Below are 25,896 nucleotides of genomic sequence, written 5' to 3' on the forward strand. Positions count from 1 at the left end.
TGATTAAATGTATACATAACATCAGTTCTGACCAAAGATTGTGTATCAAATCAATAAGTAAACTTTTGTCAGACTATTCAAAAATCTGTTTTAAAACCAGTGTTTACTTTTACTTAAATTAGGCAGATTTTTTTAAAATGGAATAAAAATGAAATAAATATTTGTTTTGGATTTATTTCACAATATGGAAGAAAAGATCTGTTGCAGCTTCTGTTTGATTGCTACTTTAACGCTTGAGGTTTTGAAGGTTTGAAAGTGTTAAAAATGTTGTAAAATGAATTCAAATTATTCGGATATTCATTTTACAGAAAAATTTTAATTTACAAAATCTAATTTAATTTAGTGTGTGATTTACACACAGCCTCGGTATCAACAACTTCTCAGATTGATCGAAGGAAGAGTGAACAAATACTGTTAAAATTGATTAGTTGAGTACATCAATTTAGAAAAATTAAGTAAATAAACACCTCTCTTAATTAGAAAAAGAGTGTGAAATTACAAGTTACCTGAGTGCATTGTTTTTCTACTAGTGAAATTTACTTAGATTAAGAGGAAGATTAAGAAAATTAGAAAAAGAGTGTGAAATTACAAGTTACCTGAGTGCATTGTTTTTCTACTAGTGAAATTTACTTAGATTAAGAGGAAGATTAAGAAAATTAAGTTGCAGTTACCTAATAAGAATGAGTTCAGACGAACATAATGTGCTCAGGTTAGTACAAGTTAATTTTCTTTTGTTTCAAACGCACTGTTGACTTGAATTTCTACACTAAAACTAATGCAAATAATACTATTCAAAAACAAAAAAGACAGAACGGTTGTTATTTATTCTTTATTTAGAATAAATATTTAATTTATTTAATTTATTTATTTGATATTATTCTTTAATAAATAACAAAATTGCTTACACACTTGCATGGTCATTTGCATGGATTTTAGGGCCAGCACAAAGTGAAATGTGTCTAGATGCAGTGTGTACACAAGTCCATATAAAAGACACGGGGCATTTGGGTAACTTCCCAGGCCGTCAACAACAATTATACAAGAAGTATTGCGATGAAAGATGCTTTGAGGTGTGAATGAATTGGTCCTAGATTTGGACTGTCAGTATTCCCTCAGACATTTGAGTGAAGTCCTCGGGCAAGTCACAGTTTTGCAAGTGAAAAGCAGAATTAGAAGTTTATAAAATGTTATGTGTTGTGGCTTTTAAATAACCAGAAACCACTTCATCCTTGTAAAGAAGACACAGAAAAATCCTGTTTATTCGTAAGGAGGCTGAAGAAAATCAATGTGACATATGGCATCAAAGAGCGACTACGTGAGCTTTGATGAGGAGGTTCAAGATCTCAATGAAGAAGATTATTAATGAAGGCCAAAAGGGCCAAAAAACGTAAATTACGTGTTAACGTGTTATGACTTTCGTTTCACATGTTTTCGGCCCTTTTGGCCTTCCATAATTTATTGCAGATGACAAAGTACATGAAGCATCGAGTTGTAATGGACCCTGAACATCCTAATCATCAATTTTTTTGATCCTGTGACAGTTTACCAGCCCTAAAGTAAATGAAGTTGCTCCTGTTGTAACAGCTGTGGTCTGTATGTTAATGAATTTGAGATACCCCATTGTCTGAGATGGTTCACAGGGTCCTTCACCTGCTCCAATTCTACAGTTGATGACCATTTACTCAGGATGTGATCACTCCAAGTGGGGCAGAAACAATGAAACTATTGACTTTGTTCTTCTCTATGATAATTAAGCCATTTTGGGGAATGAGCATGATCAGCACCTTTCTTGAAGTGGAATCTGGGTCGGGGCAGACTTTAATTTCTTACACAGTAAAGACTTTTCATGCAATTTTAATGTTATATTGTGTTAAGTTTATCAAAATAAAACTGATAATAATATACACCCCACTTCTTGGTATTTATATAAAGTTGAAACTTGTTTTCAAATCTTGCAGTAGTGGCAGGGTTAAAGCCTTTCTCAGAGATCAAAAGTTACCTTTCTTTCTTATACCCTGAGCAAAGCATTGTTAAACATTAGTGGAATACCAACACCAAAACCAGCTGACAGAAAACCAAAAGATAAGGCAAATGGTTGGTGATCAAGAGGGGGAGAAGTAGGCCTAACATAACATATTAACATAGTCTCCTCAATGCACGTTTGAGCAATAGTACCTAGATTGTATGTTAGGATGCTTGAATATCACTATTAAGTTCACCACAATTCAGTTCAGTTTATAAGCTGTCAGATGAGACCAAACATGACATACAGTAGTTACATGTTAGAACACACAAGTAAATATCATTGAGGTGTCAACGACTGAGTTGGACTGTGTCCCAACAGTCCTCAATTAGCATATTGATGAATGTCTTGCATCAGAAAGGCATTAGAATAGTGATGATGAAGGCCACTGTCCCACTTTTAATTTACATTAAAGGGATTTCTGAAGTACTAGGACATTAAAGAGATCTAACCATATTCACTCAAACCCACAAAAGTCAATCAGGTTTGGAACGACATGAGGGTGAGAAAATGATGAAAATGTTTATTTCTCTGTGTTTACATATGGCTATGTCTGCAGGTTTTCCACCAAAGCTCTGCCATAGGTTAAGAAGGAAAATATAAATTTGACTTAAATCTATACAAATAAATCTGTTCACATATTGGCCTATATCGGAAGAACTCATTCTTAAGAAGAATGGGGAGACCACAAAGCACAACTGTTTGCTTGACAATAACAACCTGTGTATTTTATCAAAAAAGGAGAGAAAATAACAGATTCGCTTTATTAATAAACCACTCTGTGACAGATGGCTTCAGTTAAACTTATGACATGTATACATTTTAGTACTAACAAACTGCTGTGGTAAGAAAAATAAAGTTCGTAAACATAATTGAATTGCTTAAAGAAACAGTTGCACAGTAAAAAGTAGAATATATATATATATATATATACACACACATTTGTCTTAGTTAACAGTGCATCATTGTGTACGGATGTACAGGGGAGTTTATGGAAGCCAGAAAAAAGTCTGAATTGCTAAATGTAAACTCTAGAAAAATTGTAGAATTGTGAAATAAAGTCACTATTAAAAAAATTAAACCAGCAATTGATGCATTATATGTGATGATTTGTTGTTGTTGGCGGTGTACAGTTATTCACTGTCAGCTGCTCATCTCATGTTTCAAGCATTTCTGCAAAGTTACTTCCCATCTCTCATTTCAATACACTTCACTTTCATTACGCTTCATCTTTCTCGTTTTGATGCTTAATTCTGATTTACAGGATTCGTGTAGTGAACAATCTTGTTTAATATATGTAATACACCGTGAACTTATAGTTAGACATGAAGTCAGCGATTTTAACCGCCATAAAACCGATCAAGGAAATTGCCCTCAGAAAACAGCTGACTACAGTCATGTGACAACAATAGACCCCGATGTCATATGACTTTAATTCAGCCCCTCCTTCGCGTGTTTCTATTGGAACTTTTTCTGTTATCGCGCCTCGTCACTGGCGCAAACACACACACACACACAGGTTTGTTTCGGACTGACTTTGAGACGGACGAAAGCTTATTTTCCATCTCCAGTGGATGTTTGTAGCTTTAGATTGCAGTATGTGGCGTCTTCTCGCTGGGTTCGTGCTTCTGCTGTGTGATGCAGGTAAAGAGAAAACAACATGACAACAGGAAGAAAACATTATAATGTAATACTTGATCTCGTGATTTAATGGCTGCCATAGATTTCCTGTGCTGTTTTTGAGGGAGAATGCAATTGCATATTTAGGCTTAGTAAGGTTTTAAGTATTCGTAGTGTGTATATTAGTGTGTATTTGTTAACACAAAAAAGTGAAAGCTAATGAAACTTTTACATTTTTCCCAGATGCCACACCAGTGGGTGGCAGAACAGTTCCTGATTTTGGAAAGATGTATCATGTCAAAGGTGCATTTCTGCCTAATTACACAGTACAACCCAGTACAGGACACTTCTTTTTCAGTATGTTACATGTACCTCTTTTATGTAGGTATGCTGACTTTGCCTTATGCTGAGATAAAGGAACCACTTGAAGCTTGGTACGACCTTAAGGGGAACAGAAGTCGCATCGACTATTATCATGGTCAGTCATCATCAGATGATTAAATCAGGCAGTATTGAAATGGAATAGATTATATATGTAGTTTCTACTAATTGCTGCCTTCTATACAGGTCAAGTGAGCACTTTTTTTATCGGAAACGACTTGGATTATGGTGTCGCTTACAAGATCACACCAGTTACCACTGAGACAGAATTCAATACTATGAAGTGTTTCCAGCTTAATGGTACCAAGGAGGATCCAATACGTCCACAGACCGCACTGCCTGATCTGCAGGGCTTTGAAGTATGTACTTCTTAAAGGGCCAGTTCACCTAAAAGTGAAAATTCCCTCATCATTTACTCTTTCTCATGTCGTTCAAACCTGCAACAAGGCTGAAATGTGTATAAAATCATTGTTTGTTTTGCAGTTTGAGAAGATGGAGTATTACGCAGGCGTTCTGTGTGAGGTCTGGAAAAATGTCACAAAAGTTGGTCATAAGAAGAACACGTATCGTCTGTGGGTCACACGTCCAGAGGGAAATGATTCCCCAGCCGTCCCGTACCACTATGAGATGATGGGCTTCAACACTCTTTTGGGATCCCACTATGACAAATACATTATTGACTACAGTGACTTCAGTCCTCGAGCTGAGTCTGACATTTTCAAACTACCAGGAGGTAATTGTTGAACACTCATTCAATGACATGCCATGTTTCTGCCACTTACAGACCATCTAATCAAATGCTCACTCTTGTGTTTAGGAATGACCTGTGGTGACTTTCCTGGTCCTGGTATGGAGCATCATTTATTGGCCAACCCCCTTCAAGACCTGGTCCACACCTCTCCTGTTAGCCACGCCCACCGTATGTTCGGCCACTTTAAGGAGAAGTTTGAGCGTCAGTATGAAAGCGAGAAGGAGCACGAGGAGCGCGAGCACAACTTTGTACATAATATTCGGTGAGGAAAAAACAACTAATATTCCTAGAGATTTGGTGATTTGTAATAAAGTTGAGGAAAAAAGACCCTTAATTATTTTATTGCTATGAAAGGCTGCTCTATTGTGAATAGTTGTTAGGCACAACATGCAACCCCCATAGCCATGATTATATGCACAATACAGCATGACCTGGATTGCTTTTATAATATTAAAATGTATTTAAAATAGGCACACATTTTTGGGAGAAATATAATTTAAATGATTTAAAACAAGCAGAATCTGATGCCAAATGGTTGCTTTGTTTTGGTTGCATTAGTAGCGTTACTATTACTATTATTAATATTATTATGACAATAGTATAGTGATTGGCTATACTAGAAAGGCTAGTTTTTAAGTGGTATATTATATGAGGGTATTTGTGGCAACTAGCCTTTTAAAATGTAACATACATTGCTTTATGTTTTTGGTTACACTTTATTTGTAGGTGTCCGTGTTACAGTGTAATCATAAATTTAAGTACTGAGTAATAATATTACTTGCGTACTTACTATGGGTACTTACTAATAATGTACTTACTATAGGTTTAGGGTTAGGATTGGGGTTTGATTTAGGGTTAGTTGAATGCAATTATGCATAATTTATAGTTATTACTACAGTAACTACGTGTAACAAGGACACTTTAAAAAAAAGTGGTTACACTTTATTTTAAGGTGTCATAGTACTTAAATGTATAATTACATTGTAACAGAGTACTATTAATTAACTACATGTACTTACTGTGTGGTTAGGGTAGGATTAGGGTTCGGTTGAGGGTTAGTTGCATGTAATTATGCATAATTTACTGTTATTACTATGGTAAGTACATGTAACATGGACACTGTAAAATAAAGTGTTACCAAAAAAGTTACTTTTTTAAACAGCAAATATTGCAGGAAAAATAGATTTGATTTTAAATAAAGACTATATCTTTTAAAATTACTAGGCCTTTTTTTGTTACACTACATAGACATAAACTATCTAGAAACAAATGAGAATATGGAGCCATAATAAACTACAATTACATCATGAGAATGATCTTTGAGAATGATGAGTTTGACATCCTTTTCTTCTTCAGGTATGTGCACTCTATGAACAGAGCTGGTCTTTCGTTCTCCCTCTCTGTCAATCACCTGGCGGATCGGTCTCAGGAAGAGCTGGCCATGATGAGAGGATGTAAAAGATCTCATGTTCACAGAAAGGCTCAGCCTTTTCCCTCTGAAATGCGCTCTATACCCACCCCTGATTCAATAGACTGGAGGCTGATTGGTGTGTAATTCTTGTTCGTATTTGTAGAGTTGTATGTGAAGTCAGAGTCTTTCAATGCATGTTTAGTATTGCAGGAATGATACAAAGACCCCAATATACTCTTCTGTATTTTCAGGTGCTGTGACGCCTGTGAAAGACCAGGCCGTGTGTGGATCCTGCTGGAGCTTTGCCTCCACTGGAACACTAGAGGGAGCTCTTTTCCTGAAGGTAGATCCACACCACAAACTCCAGACTCCATATCCACCTTATTTTGTAATGGGCATGGCCATTTTTAAAGGGATAGTTCTCCAAAAAATGAAAATTCTGTCATTTACTCAGCCTCAAATTCTCCAAACCTGTATGAATTTCTTTCATCTTGTCTTCGCTATGTCCAACTGAATGGAGTTTCTTACCTCACTGACACCGATTTGAACTATTCCTTGTCTTTCCCTCTCTTAGACGGGACAGCTGACTTCATTGTCCCAGCAGATGCTGGTCGACTGCACGTGGGGATTTGGGAATAATGGTTGTGATGGAGGAGAGGAGTGGAGAGCTTTTGAGTGGATCATGAAGCATGGTGGCATTTCAACCGCTGAGAGCTATGGAGGATATATGGGCATGGTGTGTGTACATACACCACACACACACACACACATCTCCACCTGGCACAAACGTTTCTGACTGATTCAAATAGTTGTTTCGGTTATAATTGGCCTCTATGATGGGGAAACAATATTTCCTGATACTATAATTTGCTTTCTAGAAAGTAGAAATGAAGATTTCGGTCCATCCGACACGGATGGTTAAACGGGTCACTAATCAGATGACTGTGTGTGTTTCAGAATGGTTTGTGTCATTACGATAAGTCCTCCATGGTGGCACAGTTGAAGGGTTACACTAACGTGACCAGTGGTGATATTGAGGCACTGAAGGTCGCTATCTTTAAATTCGGACCTGTAGCAGTCGACATCGACGCTTCTCACCGTTCCTTCTCCTTCTACAGCAACGGAGTCTACTACGAACCGGCCTGCAGTGAGTCCTCACACATTCTGCCACTTGTTGTGCATATATATTTTATATAATATATTTTTAAAAAAAAATCTGAAATAATATTTTGCAGATGGAAACATTTTGAAAATGATATTATATACTAATATATATGTATGTATGTTATCATATAATATCACATTTTGCAAAAAATAATTATTGTTATTATTATTATTTTATTTTTTATTATTATTATTTTTTTTACAAAATGTAATATTATTGATATACATAGTAATTTTCAAAATGTTTCCTTCTGCAAAATTTTATTTCAGATTTTTTTTATATTGTGTGTGTGTGTGTATATATATATATATATATATATATTATATTATTTTATTTTCATTTTTTATGAAACCATAATTCATAATTAAAAACTAAATATTTACATGCTTCTATCTGTTTGGACATGTATAATGTTGATATTAACTACATATTAATATACATAAATAACAACAATAAATGTATGTTTCCATCTGCAAAATGTTTTTATATATTATATTATTTATTATTATTATTTTAAATAACATTTTGCAGCTGGAAATGTTGCATTTTGGAAAATAGTACATTTCATACTATATGTCAGCATTGCCTGTATACTGCAGTCATTTTTGTTTCCCTCGTTACATCCTAAAAAAACAAATATGATAATATTATGCAGTTTATATTTCATACTCATGCATACTATTTTGAACATAGAAATGTCTTACAGATTGCTTTAAATCAAGTATATAGTACTCTTTTTCTATAGTAACCAACAATTCATGTAAAATTTTTCTATATCCACAGAAAACGGGACCGATGACTTGGATCATGCTGTGCTAGCAGTCGGTTATGGGATATTGGATAACGAGCCCTACTGGCTAGTGAAGAACTCCTGGTCCACTTACTGGGGCAATGATGGCTATGTACTGATGTCCATGAAAGACAACAACTGTGGTGTGGCCACTGATGCTACTTACGTTACATTAGCTTAACATACAAACTCATCCTACAAAGAAAATCACACAACAGCCGGATTGTTTTCATTGGTTTTATTTCATCCTGGGTACTGGAGAATTGATCACAGTTTTATTGTGCTTCAGTCAATACATGGAAAGTCTTAATAACAAACTGCTTGTTCATTGTAAAATCACATTAAGACTTGCATCATGCAGCAAAAGTAACACTCACTCATACTTACATACAATGATCAGCAACTAGCAGGCCTTGCAATTACAGTTTCATTAGACGCTAATTGCTTTATTCTCATGTCATCTCAGCGTCTTTTCATTTCCTCACATTGCAAGACCTTGCCTTTCACAGGACCAGGCAGTTACGAATCAATTAACATCTCATGACAGAGTAAGAGCCTTAAGATCCTAATAATCATGCGGTGATATGAAAAATGTTTTGGTTAAAGGGATAGTTCTATTGATGTGCATCCTCAAACATGCATTTTAGTCTGGGACTAGGCTTAACCCTGGGTTATTCTAAACCCCGGGTGGCATTGTCATTGATTGGACGAGCGCAGCGCGAGACCTGTTTATGTAAAAGCTCTGGCATTACGCATCCTCAAATTATACATTGCCGAAGGTACTATCAAGTTTTTCCTGAATGAACGTTTCGGAAAATAAAGTTATGAGAATGAGTATCTTCTTCACCATTTGACATTTTTCCAAATGAACAGTGTTTCCGCATGACTGTCCAAAGCATGTAAATATTAAAGGACACGGCACCTATTTTATAGGACAGCCCAAGGGTTTAAATTAAACCTGGGGGCGAGTAAATAATGACAGATTTGTTTATGTCAGTGGAACTATCCCTTTGAAGATCTGATCCCCTGTCAACATTGAGAACCTTAGATAAATTGCATTAGGCCTATAATAAAATAGTTAATTTCTATCAAACAATTTCATGCAGTAAAAGTACAATTCCATTTAAAAAAAAGATAATGTCAGTATATAAAGTTAAAAACTAGATTGTGTCATTTGGCAGTGTATGGCTGAGATTGAAGTCTGGCTGCAGAAGTGTATGTATTGTTGGCTCAAGCAAAGTTGGAAAGACATGGCATATCAATTCCACACTGACATTAAACCACTGTAATTGTGCGCATGATGACGTTTGTTTCACTAAAATCAATAGAAAAACTAAATGCAGACAAATCAGCACTAAACAAGATATTCCCCTGTAGCTACTGAGACTATTCAGGATGCTAACATGCTAATAAAACAATTTCAAACAGGCAGAAGCTTTGGAAATTTTCATCTCAAGCAAAACTAAATACAAGCCCACATAAGACAAAAACACTGGACACATGCATAAAGGACTACATTACAAAGAAGGCACTGGTTTTCTCTCCACTAGACCAAACACTCACAAAAGTTGCTAGGCAGTTTCCAGTGGGAGGGACGAGCATCTGATTGGACAAAAATCTCTAGTGCAGGATGAGTCATCAATATTTTTGGTCCATTTACCAGAAGAAACAAAAAATCACATTTTAAATATGAATATCTGTTCAAACTGAAATGAATTTATTTAGTTTAGCTTTCTCATTCACAAATGTTTTGTTAGGAGCATATCTGTTTTGCACAGAGAGGCCAGATAAACAATTTGGGTGGATAGAGCCAATCGCATTGCTTTCAGATCCACTCATCCATGTTTTAAACTTTACACTTTAGTTTTATTAAAACTGCTAGTCCTGATATAATTCAGTTAAAATTATTAAATGTATCAAAATGTATCAAAACCTGAACCATTAGCAAGTTTCACTGTCATCAGCATGACTGATAAAGAAAAACACACTACAAAGAGAGACTGCATAGTTTGTGTGTGATCATGTATGCCTATCTGGCCTCGTCTGCTAAACTCTGCAGTTCCTGTCCTTCTGTGCTGCTTGGTGATTGGCTGGAATGGACAGGAATCTGTCCGTCATATTTCAGAGTAGACCTAAAGGAGAAAAAGGAAACTATTTGAGAGATGTGTTAGCAGGGTTAAAGAGCTTTCATTTTTGGGTGAACTGTCCAAGTGTGTGAGGAGGATTCGTTGTGTACTTCTCTGTATCATAAATGCTGTCTGGTAGTGGTTGATTGGCAGTCTCAGGTAATGCTAGGGCAAACACTGCAGCAAGGAGAGGCGTGGAGCCAAATATCACCATTGGCACAACAGGTGTGTGGCGTCCAAGCAGGTTTATTAGTGGCGCTAAAACTCCACCCATCCGTGCAAACATCGAGGAAACGCCAATACCTGTTTGCCTGCAGACACAAAAGGCATATTAGAAATTATTTCCACTTACTGTTTGACAATAGCAAGCAGCTCTTCACTCCCACCAGAGGCTGATTGCTTTGTGATGTATACAGTCATATTTATCTGTACAGTACTTTCATAATGCACATTGTTTCAAAGAACATATGTGACCCTGGACCACAAAACCAGTCATAAGCCGCACTGGTATATTTGTGGCAATAGCTAACTAAACATTGTATGGGTCAAAATTGTCGATTTTTCTTTTATGCCAAAAATCATTAGGATATTAAGTAAAGATCATGTTCCATGAAGATATTTTGTAAATTTCCTACCTTAAATATATAAAAAATGTATTTTTGTGAGTGGATACAGCACAATCGCCAACATAAATGGACAAATTTAAAGGCGATTTTCTCAATATTTAGATTTTTTTTGCACCTCAGATTCCAGATTTTAAAATAGTTGTATCTCGGCCAAATATTGTCCTATCCTAACAAACCATGCATCAATGGAAAGCTTATTTATTCAGCTTTCCGATTATGTATAAATCTCAAAAAAAAAAAAAATCACCCATAAGACTGGTTTTGTGGTCCAGGGTCACATATGTTTAGAAAGAAACCATAGTTAGCGCAGTTACAGGAGTGTTTACAGCCATAGACATGTCTCTAGGCCTCTAGGCAGTAACCTCGCCGGTTGTGGTAAGGAGCGTTACATTTCTGATACGCACTCTAAAAGGTTAACCAATCACAACAGCTTTATCACTGTAAAGCTGCTTTGAAACGATCAGTATTGTAAAATGAGCTATTTAAATAAAGGTGACTTGACAACAGACTGCGACCGGCAGACCAATCAGAGCAGAGTGTGCTTTTCAGAAGGCGTGTTTTAAAGAACCCGAAAATAAGGGTATGTTTACATGAAAATGATGTACTAAAAACGGAAAAGCTTTTTACAAGTACAGACAACAACCTTATCAAAACTATCCCAATTCACACGGATCCGCGAAAACGACTAAATTCGCTGTATTATGATGCCAGGCCAGTAGTTGGCGATGTCACTTGATAAAGAAATCATAGAAAGAAACACAATGCGCCTTTAGACTGGACACGTAATACGCATGCGCATGACGTCACCATGTTCACAAATTTGGGGATGATAACTATCGATTTCAAAAACTTGTGCTTTGAAACCCATTTTCTTGCATTTTCAAGCCCCCAAAATGCTGTTGTTGTGTAAATGAATGGACAAAACGCATGAAACGGACCCTAAAACAGAGCGTTCAGACAGAGGGTGAAAACAGGTGCTGCAACAATACAAACTAATGAAAATTAGTTAACATTAAATTATGTAAATGTATTCGGTAGACCCCATAAACAAATTATGAATCTGTAAATGAGCATAATATGACCCCTATAAAGAAACATTTTAATCAAAAACTTGATAGAAAGTCATGCCACAGCCATTTTATATATATATACACAGTCTTTTCTGTCACTGTGTGTACTATTTCATATGAGCTTGATGATTCGTTAATTCTGAACACATCCACATACCAATTATAAAAGGGTGTGCACTCTTTGGAATTAAGTTAATTTAAGTTTTAATTTTAGCTTTTTTTTCTGAATTGTGTCACTTTGGTTTTCGGAGGCATTGCATAGATTGTAATTTTTACATTAAAGGTGCAAAAGTTCTAATACGATTTATCTTTGTTTCATTTTTTACATCACAATAAAAACTTATTTATAACAAGGGTGTATAGATTTTTTCATATCCATTGTATATATGATGCGAATGCGAGTACCTGAGAACAGTTGGAAAAAGTTCAGCAGAATAAATATAGATGATGGCAAAAGACGCTGTAATTCCAAATTTCCCCACCATGGCCAAACCAGTTCGGATATGAGCACTGTCTGAGAGAAAGAGAGTGTGAAAAGAAAATGATGGAAACGAGAGTAGGAATGGCCACAATAGTGCAAGAAAATACTACACCCTTGGGAAAAGAAGTAAAAGGACTAGAAAAGTGTCTCTGGGCATGTTTGACTGGTCACCTGCTGGGACAGCGAGGGTAAGCAGACATGCACCGCCTCCCACAGCCAGGAACACACTCAGCGGGATTCGTCGACTGAAGGGCAGGAGAACCAACACCAGTGACCTTGCGGGAATTTCCACCAACCCAAACATGAACTGAGTGAGGTAAAGGTCTGATCCAAGGTCAGACACACCCAGAGACAGACCATAATACACCAACACATTAACAAACCTGGAGAAACACAGAGACAAAAAGTTAATTAAGGGAGACCTTTATGTGCGTGTGAAGGGCATGACTTCAAACACTGAATACTGTACATATACAATGAACACAAAAGAGTATGTGGGTGCTTCTTCAGCTATAAGCATGTGGACTTTTAGAAAATAAACACTTAAAAGACACTTTTCACACTCTGACTGGAGTGGATTTTAACCAAAGTGTCATTTCCACCACATCTCAGATTATGTACTTAATCTGTAATGTGTGTTTAATAGTGTTTAATAGCATTTAAAGGGACAGTTCACCCAAAAATGAAAATTCTGTCATTAATTACTCACCCTCATGTCGTTCCAAACCCGCAAGACTTTAGTTCATCTTCGGAACACAAATGAAAATCTTTTTGATGAAATCTGAGAGCTTTCTGTCGCTCCATTGACAGCTACGCAACTACCACTTTGACACTTCAAAAAGTTCATAAAGTAATCGTAAAACTAATCCAAATGAATTGAGCGGTTTTTCTGAAGAGACTCGATCGCTTTACACGAGAATGAACCTGATTTGTTCTCCCACATCAAGTGAACATGCTTGAGCTTCTGTTTAACACAACTGATGTGTGAGTTGACGAATGTTTATAAGTGTATAAAAGCCCACATTTCTAAGTGTATAAAAGCCCAAAGCTCAGGCGATAGAGTATTTTCAGAAAATTTGGACTAAACCAATTCAATTGAATTGAATCAATTCAACTCAATTCATATAGATTAGTGTTACAATCTCTTTATGAACTTTTTGAAATGTTAAAGTGGTAGTTGCGTAGCTGTCAATGGAGGGACAGAAAGCTCTCAGATTTCATAAAAAAGATCTTCATTTGTGTTCTGAAGATGAAAAGTCTTACGAGGGTAAATAATTAATGACAGAATTTACATTTTTTGGGTGAACTATCCCTTGAAAAAATGTCATTTTATGTATCCTAAATACGAAATATTTTCAGCCTTTTTTGCAGAATTTGACAAAATTACAGCTTGATTGGAATTGATACACAACAAAAATATTCTATTTAAGGGGTGACATTTACCTTGAATGATTTTTTCTCGATTGCTTAAACACTATAACCAGGCTTTTGAACTAAAATTTCAAAACCATAACGCCATTTATCAAAAAGCACACCCATTTCCCTAAACTATAAACACTATTCCCTGTTTTGAACTGAATTTGTTGAACTGTCACTGCAAAACTCTACACACAAATCCCTTCATTTCTCATTGCTTAGACCATGTTGTCATTTAGAAATTTAGCATTCAATATTGTTCACTCAAGTCAGCACAGCTTCAGCTCAGTTAGCACACAATTACCCAAGTGGAAACACTAAGAGTCAAAATTTAACACACATCAATCAGAACCTTCAATAGATATATAAAAGGGCCCAAATCAGTTTATTGAGTTTTGGAACAATGGATCCAGAAAGACATGAAGGAAGAGGGATAAGAATGAGGAGGATGAAGGGCAAGGACAAGAAGACAAGCAGTCTCAGATGAAATTCAAGCCACTCTAGTTGCCCATGTCTTTATCAATGGTTTGACTATGAGGGAGGCTGGGCTACGAGTAAGGCCAAATTTGAGTCGCTTTACCGTCGCCTCGAGAACCTTCAGGGAGGTGTGGTGGCAAACAAAATTCTATCACTGAATAAGAGACAAACATTTCCAATAGTCTTTGATGAGGTTTATTTTCTTGCAAGAAAAGGCCAGCAGTCGTACAGTCACACAGTGTGGCTGCAGAGTGTGACCGTGAAGGGAGGGCATCTCTTCTCCTTTAAAGTCTTGACTCCCAGAATATTATCTTTCTAGGCCAATGATGGTATTTCAACCATATGTGGAACATTCTTAGACTTGTTCATCATATTGTCTCCTTGAGTGGAGGCCCTCCTGTTATGTCCCAACACTCTTTACCATTCCAATACAATTCCATATTAGAATTTGGTTTGTGTGTGCTCTTTTACTGTCATATGATGGTCACACACATCTTACTGTAAGTAAATCTAAAAAAAAAATAGAGGAGAGAGTAAAAAAAAAAGATGAATTTTTTTTTTGTGTGTGTTTTTGTGTGTGTGTGTTTTCTGTGTATGAATAAATATGTGCCAATGTGTCCACTGGTTGTGTCTTTTGTGTTCATCGTGTGAAAAGGTTTGTGATGGGGGAACCACAAGCAACATAACTTACCAGTTTTGGAAATGTTGTTTTGAATTTATTGCACCAGTGTGTTAGACTATGTTGTAGTGTGTGTGATTTTGATGGCTTGTGTGTCCTGTCTGAGGGCAGAGTTTGGTTTTTCAGCAAGAGTGAATGGTTTTGAGTGTAGAGCTTCATTTTGACCTGAAAATAGGATGTTTGGGGAATTGGGTGAGACGAGGCATAGTTTCAAGAAATGTGTTTAAGCAATCGAGAAAAACTGTAATATGATGAATTTTCATGTTATGGGACCAGGGTAAAACATTAACATAAAGGGCATTTGAAATGCAGCAGGAATTAAAAAAAGAAGGCAAGATAAACACTTTCTAAGACACTTTGGTAACACTTTATTTTACAGTGTCCTTGTTACATATGTTCCATGTACTTACCATAGTAATAAAAGTAAATTATGCATAATTACATGCAACTAACCCTCAACCAAATCAGAATCCTACCCTAACCCTATAGTAAGTACATGTTGTTCATTAATATTACTCAGTACTTAAATGTATAATTACACTGTAACAATGACACCTTAAAATAAAGTGTAACCGACACTTTTAATGTGACTCTCATATAAGTCTCTTAGTTTTAATAAAAATATATAAATGGATATAAAAGTGCCTGAAGTTGAAGAAACATGTAATTTATTGAAACTATACATTTCACAGCTACATCTCACCAGATGTAGAAGAGTATGAGCGTTCTCCTCCTCATCTGGGGAGTTCGGAGCAGATCCACAGCTGTATACTGACTGCGTCCTTGCGGGCCCTCGTATTGCTCCACCTGTGATAACAGACATGTAGCAAATGCTATAAAAACATCCTGTTTTCATAACCAAACATTTATAGACACACATTGGGGACGATGGGAGAAACCTTGGTAAATGCACTTGATGATCTGATGATGTGAAAGTCATCTCCTTGTTGCCCTGGTGTTGTGAACCAAAGCTTCAAACTATCACTTCCTAAAGACTACAGACAAAGGCTCCTTGGTTTCCTCGGGTGGGGGATGGTTGTTGTCATGGTGATGCTAACAGGGCTATTAAGAGTTTTTATGGGATTTGAAGATTGTGCCAGAGGCGTGACGGAAAAAAAGCCAGAAAGAGTGAAAGCAAGTCCATGAGAGAGTGTGTGGTACCTGAACAGAGGGAGGTAAGGTGCGGCCATTGACCGAAGCCGCCTTACGCAGAAGATCAATCGCCTCTTCCTTTCGGTTATTCACCAGCAGCCAACGGGCTGAATGTGGAAGAACCCTGAGAAAAAGGAGGAGAGGAGAGATTTATGTTGTCAGAACGATAAAGGCAGAGGAAGGGAGGAAGTCAAGTAATAAGAATGATAGAGAGAGAGAGAGAGAGAGAGAGAGAGAGAGAGAGAGAGAGAGAAAGAGAGACTTTTTATGTGGAAGAGTCTCTGAGCCTTATTGTGTAATGTCAGATACATTTACAAATTATACTATCAATGCTTTAAATTAGGGCTGTCAAACGATTAATCGCGATTAATCGCATCCAAAATAAAAGTTTGTTTTTACATAATATATGTGTGTATGGTGTATAATTATTTTCTATATATAAATACACACACATGCATGTATATATTTAAGAAATATTTGCATGTATATACTGTGTATATATATTTATATTATATATAATTTATATTATATATAAATATTTTATATATAAATAACACATTTTTCTTAAATATATATGCATGTGTGTGTATTTATATATAGAAAATAATTATACACCGTACACACACATATATTATGTAAACACAAACTTTTATTTTGGATGCAATTAATCGCGATTAATCGTTTGACAGCCCTACTTTAAATGAATTATTTTAGTATTATTATTATAAATAATAATAAATGTACACTTTTATTTAAAGTTTAAATCCAGTAAAAATATAAAACTTATTTTAAAATGTTATCAAAATAAAGTTACAGTAACTTCATATAATACATACAGTTTACACAAAAAGTTCAGACAAAATAAAAAACTGCTTACCAACATTGATCAAAATAATAAATAACCAAATCATCATATTAGAGTGATTTCTGAAGGATCATGTGACACTGAAGACTGGAGTAATGATGCTGAAAATTCAGCTTTGATCACAGGAATAAATTACATTTGAACATATATTCTAATATAAAACAGACATTTTAAATTGTAACAAAATTTCACAATATTACAGTTTTTTCTGTATTATTAATCAGCCTTGGTGAGCATAAGAGAATATCAAATTAAGTCAAGTCAAATCGATTAATCTATCTATATATATATATATACTGTACACACACATATATATTTACAATCTTTTATCTTAGATGTGATTAATCTCGTTTAATCGATTTGACAGTCCTAAAATGAAGTTATTTGTTATTCACTTGTTAACTTGACGTATCCTTCTGTGTTGTCTCACCAGATATAGAATATGAAGAGAAAGCCCGGTGCGGAGATGGCGAGCTGCAGCTTCCTCCAGTCTCTGATGAGATAGGCTAAACCCGCCAGCAGCATGTAGCCAAAACCGAAGAAGTAGTCGGTGAAGATGCCGGCCAGCATCCGTCTCTGTGTGCAGGTCCACTCTGTGCCTGTGGAGGGAGGTGAAGCGTTTGGGGGAGGTTGGGATTGGGGTTTAAGGGCTCAGTCTAGGGTATTTAGGTCTATGGTGAAGAAGAAATAAGTTTGTTACTGTTGGCATTTAATCTCAACGTCACACTGAGCAAGAGTTAGGTGTGTGAATTTGACTTAAAATATCATGTTGTGTTTACTAAAAATATCATCAGTGGAAGTGGCTCAAGGGCACAATCAAATATCTAACCTTTTGTATAACCAACTGATGTTCAACACGTGTCCTATCATTAGTGAATATCTACAACTATGTCAAGTTATCTTCTTTTCCATTTGATTTCATCGTGCATGATCAGTGCTAACTAATTAGATGGATAAGTAAATGTTTTCTTGATATGAGAGAGAGTGACTCCAGCATGCTGAGGCTCACCTAGCACAAATGCATTGATGATCACACCCGACACTGTAATTCCTATGATGAAGCGCAGGGTGACATAAACGGGGAAGTTTGGAGCGAAGGCAGCGGCCACACCAAACACTGTCTGAAGCGCTAAAGACAAGAGCAAGGCAAACCTCCTCCCATACCTTACAGAGAGAGAGAGAAAGAACGATTTGATGAGAAATGTTGTTGGATGGATGGGTGTTTTTTTTATTTATTATAAATCATAAGAGACTTTGATCAAATTATTTATTAGAATCAGGTGAATTTGGCCACTTTTGAGCATCTCAATGTCAAATAATGCCTCGGTTTTCCTTAAAGTGGCCATATTATGCCCTTTACAAAATCTTGTTTTTTTTCTAGGTTCTACTAGAATAGGTTTTCATTCTTGCATGTTAAAAAAAGTTCCTCTCTTCCCAGTCTGTCAGTAACGCTCTGTTTAGTTCCTGTCTCTATGAAGCCCCTCCTTCTGAAAAGCATAATGTGCTCTGATTGGTCGGTTGGAACAGTGTGTTGTGATTGGTCAACAGCTTCCAGTGTGTTTGGGAAATGCCCCTCCCCTTACCATAACAGTGAGATTCAACACACTACTAACTAACTCAACCAGGCCCCGCCCCTTTATTCTGCATATGCCTTGGCCGGGAATTATTTAAATGAGGAATATTGTGGTGTTTGTTCCCAGAAGAAAACTCAAGACTAGGGAGTTTCAGGGAGTTCAGAAACACTGACACTGATATAGAGAATAACTCCCCTGAGTGACTTTGTGCTTTGCAGAACTTTTTCATGCTCATACAGCAACATTACACACTAAAGAAAGATGAAAATGTAAAAAAAATATTTTAAACTTGAATTCACCCTATAGCAATGGTTCTCAACATTGTTGACTTCAAGACCACCTTTTGTCCAAAGCTGATGTTTCTCTAGTACTTACTGTTGTAATAAGAACAAGTAAACTCAAATATATGCTGTCAGTAGTGTTTTTCTATAGCATTATAATTAAGGTTATGTTAACAATATTTATGTCCCCTGGACATTTGCTCAGGTCTCAGAGGAAGTTTGCGAACCACTGCTATTTAGTGGACACAAAGTATACAGACCATTAAGTTAGAAACAGTGGTGTGTATTTACTTTCTATGAATGCATAAAATAGCTCTAGGCAACATGCATTTGATATTAAAAATGAATAACAAAGAAAGAGAGACAGAGAGAGAGCTATGAGGAGGGCATGACTTCAAGTTTCCCTCAGGCTGTTTAGGGCTGAGCGAACAAAGCGCACATGTGAAGTGTGAGGATGTGTGTGTGTGTGTGTGTGTATACCTGTCTGCCATCGCTCCAAACACTACAGCTCCTACCAGAAGCCCCAGCATATAGACAGACGAGCCCAGACTGTTCAGACCGGCCCTCTCACACACCAGATCCCACTGCACAAACAAACACACAAAACCCTAATATTAGTACATGAAAAATCATTACTGGTTTATTTTTTATATGTTTTGTTTTGGGAGTTTTTCTTGCACTTGTTTCTTCCTCGCAAATCTACAGTTCCAAATGCAATTTTGGAAGAAGAAAAGGGGCATGTGATGTGTATATGGTGTATAATGCGTCCTTGCTGAGTAAAATAACTAATTTATTTAAAAAATATTACTGACCCCACACTTTTGAACAGTATGTGTACAGTTTGTGTGTGTGTGTGTGTGTGTATATATATAATCCTACTGAGACCCAGAATTTATTTTTTTTATTTAGTATTTTTTATTTAGTTTTTTTTTAAACCAAAATTTGTATAAAGATTATTCTCACCTATATTTCACTAGTTCACACTTACAAATAAGTTAGATAGAATAAATGCGTATTTGGCGTGCTGTCCGAGGAGAGGGCTCCGGGCTCGGTATTCGGCCCGAACCCAGAGTACTCCCCCCGTATTCCTGGCTGTAAAGATTAAGCCAAGAGTGAGGAGTCGGGGTGGTGGAGGGATGCTGAAAAACTGTCAAGGAATATTAGGTGAGTTGACAGTGTGGATATATATATACTTCTTGTCATGCTGATTAGGGTAGACATAATTGTTTGATGACGAGTAGATTGGATTGCTTATTTGAACGTGCTCCTCCCGAACTTTGTTTATAAAACATCATGTTATGAAAGATATAACAATGAATTGACATGCCATTCAATACAATGTGTCTATACACTGTATCTAATTTGCATATTAATGTGTTTTTGGGGCAACATGCAATGAAAAAATTAGTGTACTAATGGGAGTAATAATAATAATAATATCTAATATTTCATAAGAATACTTATATATAATTTCTTTCCCTATTCACTTGTTGTGTCTCCCAAAATGCCTGATAAACATACACTCTAAAAAATGCTGGGTTGTTTTAACCCAACTTTGGGACAAATTTGGACAAAATCAGCCGTTGGGTTGAATTTTTTTATTACATTTTTAACCCAACGTTTGGGTTTGTTCATATTTGACCTAAAGTTGAGTTAAGACAACCCAGCATTTTTTAGAGTGTGCAGTTCTGATGTCTCTACAGTGGATGAATGAAATCAATGCCCTGTTTTGTAAGTCATATGTCAATCATCAGTAGATGCTGATTTATAACAAATAATCTGAAAATTAGTCAGCGTTACATTATAATTACAAAATATGATCATATTTACATGAGTGCTAAATTTGATCACTAAATTAATGTCAGTTATTTTTAAAGACCAAGGAGTTGTTGTTGACATGGCCATGGTGAAACCTCCAAACATTTTCTCTTAACAGGAATCAATGCTAATATTTCATAAGAATACTTATAATTTCTGTGACATACTGTGACATGTATGGTGTTAGAGAAATTCACTAAAATAAAAATGTCCAATGCATAGAACAAAATTATTCTTGGGTCCCTTAGCTATATATTATTTAGCCTATGTGTTGTTATAGAGTAGGCTATGTAACAAAAATGATACAAGTTTTATTTTATTATAACTATGTACATTTACTAGCCTATATAGGCTATATTACGATATAACATTTTGGTTTGGTCAAATAATATGTATTGTGCCCATTTAAGAATAAGAACGTCACATTAACCCGTGTTTACCTCACTGACAGTGGTGCTGTGGAAGATCTCGTGGTTGTACACCCATCCTGTCTTACAACTGGAGCGTGCACTACGGTTCTGTCCCGAAACTACCGTGCACGAGTCCGCGTGCCCCGGCTGAAGAGAGATGCTCATGTTCACATTTGAAAGGTTGGAGGCGGTAAGCGACCAGTCCTCGTCCCTCCTCGAACCCCGACAATAGTGGGGTGGCGTGGCGCCTGTGAAGACGCTCGCCATCATGTGGAATGCGAGAAAGATCTGCGGTAAACATATCCACACATACAAAAGCTTCTGGTATCTCCCAAAGCCACCGACTGTGACCAGCAACTGGTCGAAATTCATTCTCGAGCTTGGAAAAATAAGTCTTGAGGGGAAATGCGCCTTCACACCCCCATCAAAACACAGTGATCAAGAGTACAGAGAAGCTTGCAACGTCTATAAAAACAGCCAAATTAAAAAGCATTATTTTCTATCCTGAGGAACGCGCGCAGAAATCAATAGGATATGTTTACGCAGCACGTGCCATTGTTGTTGTTAATCTACAACATTATCTCAGGGACAACAAAATTATATTTTGTCGCACAAGCAAGTCCTGTTCAGATCATTAAAAGCCAGACATGTCAAAGTGAGTTGATGTCCACTTTCCAGACGCCTTTTTCCATGGCTCGCGACAGATCTGTGTGTAAAACACCACACACCCCGCGTGCGCTCAGCTTGTTACAAAATCGTGAAGCAACTAGAAAGGCTGGAGCAGAACAGTATCGTCTGGAATGGATCGAGAGCAGCTGCTGCTGTTACTTTTACTAATTTGACCAGAAACCATTTTAAAAAAAAGCAAATACTATTGTCTGGAGTGAATTGGCTGATTAGTTTGAAAAATCCCTTTCGAGCATTTTGTGCAAGTGGTGGATGGTGGCGTCTTGGTCTAATTGGGACACGCGCATAATGAGACTGTAGATCAAAGCTCTGTGTAAATGAGTCCCACGCGACCCACTGTACCTTATACTGGGAACAACAACCTCCGGCTCAAAACAAGAGACAGAGACGGGGACTTGGAGAGACAAAAGCGTGCCTTCAGAAAGAATGCTGCTTTACATTCCAGATGCCTTATTGTGAATTACAACCTTTATATTAAACGTAAAAACATAAGCAAGCAACAGAACAACAACAGAAAATGTAATAATAGCAGACTTTATAATGGACATGTTGCTTACAGACATTTTTTGAACAAAACACTGGTGTTTTTTGGTGCATTTTGTGTCCACACAGTAAAGATCATGATCTTGCTGCCTTAAAATGTTGAACAATTTCAATTTTAAACCTATCTTAGTAATAAATATAATATCATTTGAATTCTAAGCATATTGAAGGTGATTAAAAAAAATTTTTTTTTACAGCATTTTGGATGACATATCACAATTTTTCCTGTCTCAAGGCATGTGTATCCCAATTTCATGATAAATATAGGCTACAACACTTACTATAGGTGACCCCTCCCCCCCCATATTTCTTTTACATTGTTGCGTATCAGTAAAGATTCACTACACTGTAAAATATTTCCAGGATTTCACAATATATAACTGTAATATTTCACAGGTAATTACATTATTACCACTTCACAGGCTTTAACTGTGATATTTCACAATATAATACCGTATTTAGACTTTTACTGTGAAAATAATGCAGGCGCGGGGCTTTTACAAGAAACTACTGTGAATTCCGTAATTTTCGCGCTGCAACTGCGTCATCTGAGCTCCCCCGGAGCTCCCTGGCCTGATCTCCTCCATGGTCTCACTCGACGGATTCAGTGCGGTAAGTGTTTAATTTCAAACTTTGTCAATTTGATGACTGTTTTTAATATGAAATTGCATGTTATTTAAAAGTATGAACCAAATTAGCGTTAGTTAAGTTCTGTTTCATGTTTTTGTAACTTAGCTGGAGCAGATTCGCGTCTAGGTTTGAGCGCGCAAATTTGAATGATCAGACGTTGGTTGTGTTAATAAGTGTATTAGTAGTACCGTATTAAGTTATTAACTGTGAGGCTTCACGTTAGCTACACCGTCAAAATTGAACTTTAGCTTTGCTTAATGCTTTTCTTAGTTAACGTTCGTTACTCTAACAGCGTTCTCTCTTTTCCCACAGCATTTTTCTACCACCGGGAAATAAAGTTATAAGGTAAGCTGTGGCCTTAATGTGTGTATTATGACAGTTATGATCAACTAGATACATTATAGTGTTGTGGATTTGTGCAAAGGTGGAATAAATTAATCTCAAATTAGTAACGTTAGCTAGCTGGGCGTCGTCCATATTTTTCTGCCGTGTGTGAAACGGAGCAGCCGTTGTCTGTCTCGTCAACAGAAAAAATAAAGTGCATTTTATTATAAAAAAGATATAGGTGATAAAATAAATGTGTTTATCACTGAATTAGTGGAGCTTCGTTAGCTGTGCTATTCTAAAGTAAAACAGGTCGACATCTGGAGATATTAGGAGCCATTTTGTCTGTGAACGGGTAATAATTCTAGGAGGAAGAGTGCAAGCAGAAACAGCCACATGGAGATGGACTGGCAACAGGCTCTTCCTCCATCCTCTGCAAACAGTACGTGTAAATGATGTAAATTGTTGTGTGCAAATGCATTGCCTGGGTAAATCACACACATCTAACTTTGTTGCAGGACTATTCTTGACTGTGTTTTTGTGATGTAAATGTTTTTTCAGTTGCTGTTAAGTTATTTAAATGGTTGCTGTTTAATTGAATCCAAGTAATGTCACCTTGTTAAAACTGAGCTAACTTTAGTTTTGCTCAGTACTGCAACAGCAGTGACCCACTGAAGGTGATGACTGGGAACTGAAACCTTTTTAATCCCACTTGAATTAATCTAACATCTTTCTTCTCTGTCTTTTTGTTTATATGTGCTTCTTGGGCATCAACCCAGAGACAGGTACAAAATCAAAGAGGCAGAGAGGACACATAAACCAGCAAGTCTGTACACTGATCAGGAAGCTCATTGACTTTGAATGGATGTCAGTCTAATGTAAGTTGTGTTCCAACTTCAGAACAGACTAACGAAACACTGTCTCTGTTTTAAGCTAGAATTAGTTAGCAGTAAGATGTTTACTTAAGCTATTAAAGGGTTAGTTCACTCAAAAATGTAAAGTCTCTCATTAATTACACTCCCTCATGATGTTCCAAACACATAAGAATTTTGTTCAACACAAATTAAGATAATTTTAAGAAGTCCGAGAGCTTTCTGATCCCGCTTATAGACTGCAATGTTATAACCGCTTTCAAGCCCCAGAAAGGTAGTAAAAACATTGTTAAAATAGTCCACGTGACTACAGTGGTTCAACCTTATTGCTATGATGCGACAAGAATACTTTTTGTGCGTTTCGCACTATTAAGTATTTTTGCATCGCTTCATAACATTAAGGTTGAACCACTGTAGTCACATGGACTATTTTAACAATCTTCACTACCTTTCCGGGCCTTGAAAGTGGTAATAAAATTGCTGTCCATGGAGGAGTCAGAAAATATCTTAATTTGTGTTCCAAAGATGAACGAAGGGCTAACGTGTTTGGAATGAGGGTGGGGTTTTGGGTAAACTATCCCTTTAATCTGTTCTACGAGTTTAGACAGGCTGCAAAATGTCTAAAATTCATTGTTCTTACGTTTATTTGAATTAAACATGCCTTTTCAATGTTATAGGTTATTGATAGGTTAGAATAAAAACGTCAAATTTACAGACGTACTTTACAATAGTTTTAAGTGTAAATTTACATCACATTACTGGCTTACTGAGTTGCATTACTATGTACGCATGTCATGTAATTTTTGCTTAACCTCAATCATGTTACTTTCAGAGTCCTCTGGTTTGTTGATTTAATATTAATTGATATAGTACTATTCACATGATTTATCTGATTTATCATGAGTTTTACAATTGTAATTTCTTAAATTGTGCACATTTTAGGATTAGTTTTACAATGCGAGTACCATACTTGCAGGTACTTGCACCACAGAGTAACTTAAACTTTTTGTCTTTCTTATCTTTTGTAGATAGTGGACAGAACCAATACTATGGAGGTGCCTGCTGCAAGGGAAGGAGCGAGACACCTGCAACCCTCTCTTTTCCCACCTTTTTGTCTTTTCTTCCCTCTCTCACTCTCTCTTCTCTCTCTCCTTCTTTCTCTTTTCAGCTCCTACGTTGTGAAGTACCATTATCACATAGTAAACACATGCACAGTGCACACACAGACACACATTCCTGTTACCCAGTGTTTATTCCTGTTATTAAATTGTATTTTTCAAGTACCATTATCACATAATGGTAAACACAGTAAACACATTCACACACATATTGACAGACATTCATGTTACCCAGTGTTCATTCATGTTACCCAGTGTTCATTCATGTTACACAGTGTTTATTCCTGTTATTAAAATGTATTTTTCTTCTAAAAAAAATAAAAGTTACACCATTGTTTTTATCAGTTTTGTTTGGTCCATCATTTATGCTAAATCACAGTATAGACATGGTTAAATACAGTAATTCTACAGCAGCTTACTGTTAAATTACAGTAATATGATAGACTAACTGTAATTGCACAGTAAAATACAGTAATTATACAGCAGCTTACTGCTAAATCACAGTAATATGACGGCATAGTTATTGTGAAGTCACAGTAAACAGCTGTCATTTCACAATTATTTACTGTAAAAATGATACGGTAACTTACTGTGAAAGTCATGCAA

General features: G+C 36.4%; 2 protein-coding genes and 1 long non-coding RNA gene across 4 annotated transcripts; 2 read left to right on the forward strand and 1 right to left on the reverse strand.

Moving 5' to 3' along the window:
- The first annotated feature begins 3,440 nt into the window (after window positions 1-3,440).
- LOC307163266 (digestive cysteine proteinase 2) lies at window positions 3,441-8,507 on the forward strand. The gene is made up of 11 exons (XM_079879293.1): window positions 3,441-3,667; window positions 3,887-3,946; window positions 4,029-4,121; window positions 4,211-4,383; window positions 4,508-4,757; window positions 4,842-5,037; window positions 6,132-6,322; window positions 6,438-6,529; window positions 6,761-6,922; window positions 7,144-7,333; window positions 8,135-8,507. Exons 1-11 carry the CDS (start codon window positions 3,598-3,600, stop codon window positions 8,320-8,322), a joined length of 1,665 nt encoding a protein of 554 aa, XP_079735419.1. The 5' UTR covers window positions 3,441-3,597; the 3' UTR covers window positions 8,323-8,507.
- Window positions 8,508-9,324: 817 nt separating this feature from the next.
- On the reverse strand, window positions 9,325-21,962 carry LOC307163267 (solute carrier family 22 member 13). 2 transcript variants are annotated; one of them, XM_079879294.1, is made up of 10 exons: window positions 21,147-21,958; window positions 19,369-19,472; window positions 18,043-18,197; window positions 17,464-17,632; window positions 16,178-16,292; window positions 15,720-15,823; window positions 12,616-12,827; window positions 12,369-12,477; window positions 10,378-10,578; window positions 9,325-10,273 (listed from the first exon to the last, which is right to left on the reverse strand). In XM_079879294.1, the coding sequence occupies exons 1-10, from the start codon at window positions 21,486-21,488 to the stop codon at window positions 10,171-10,173; spliced, it is 1,614 nt and encodes a 537-aa protein (XP_079735420.1). In that variant the 5' UTR covers window positions 21,489-21,958; the 3' UTR covers window positions 9,325-10,170. The 2 variants fall into 2 exon arrangements, with proteins under 2 accessions (XP_079735420.1, XP_079735421.1); XM_079879295.1 differs by lacking the exon at window positions 9,325-10,273 and having other exon boundaries at window positions 10,445-10,578; window positions 12,369-12,473; window positions 21,147-21,962.
- An 859-nt stretch (window positions 21,963-22,821) lies between these two features.
- Window positions 22,822-25,631, forward strand: LOC307163423. Its single transcript, XR_013822074.1, has 3 exons — window positions 22,822-22,958; window positions 23,289-24,178; window positions 25,201-25,631. It is a non-coding gene; the product is annotated as an uncharacterized lncRNA (long non-coding RNA).
- Window positions 25,632-25,896: the final 265 nt, after the last annotated feature.

Source organism: Squalius cephalus (assembly GCF_949319135.1).
Source record: "Squalius cephalus genome assembly, chromosome: 8".
NCBI lineage: Eukaryota > Metazoa > Chordata > Actinopteri > Cypriniformes > Leuciscidae > Squalius > Squalius cephalus.

Coding starts and splice junctions, on each gene's coding strand:
- LOC307163267 (XM_079879294.1), bottom strand. CDS start 21,488: ATGAATTTCGACCAGTTGCTGGTCACAGTCGGTGGCTTTGGGAGATAC. Junction 19,473..21,146: donor ACAGCACCACTGTCAGTGAG/GTAAACACGGGT, acceptor TTGTTTGTGCAG/TGGGATCTGGTGTGTGAGAG. Junction 17,633..18,042: donor CATCAATGCATTTGTGCTAG/GTGAGCCTCAGC, acceptor CTCCCTCCACAG/GCACAGAGTGGACCTGCACA.
- LOC307163266 (XM_079879293.1), top strand. CDS start 3,598: ATGTTTGTAGCTTTAGATTGCAGTATGTGGCGTCTTCTCGCTGGGTTC. Junction 3,947..4,028: donor AAAGATGTATCATGTCAAAG/GTGCATTTCTGC, acceptor TCTTTTATGTAG/GTATGCTGACTTTGCCTTAT. Junction 6,923..7,143: donor ATGGAGGATATATGGGCATG/GTGTGTGTACAT, acceptor TGTGTGTTTCAG/AATGGTTTGTGTCATTACGA.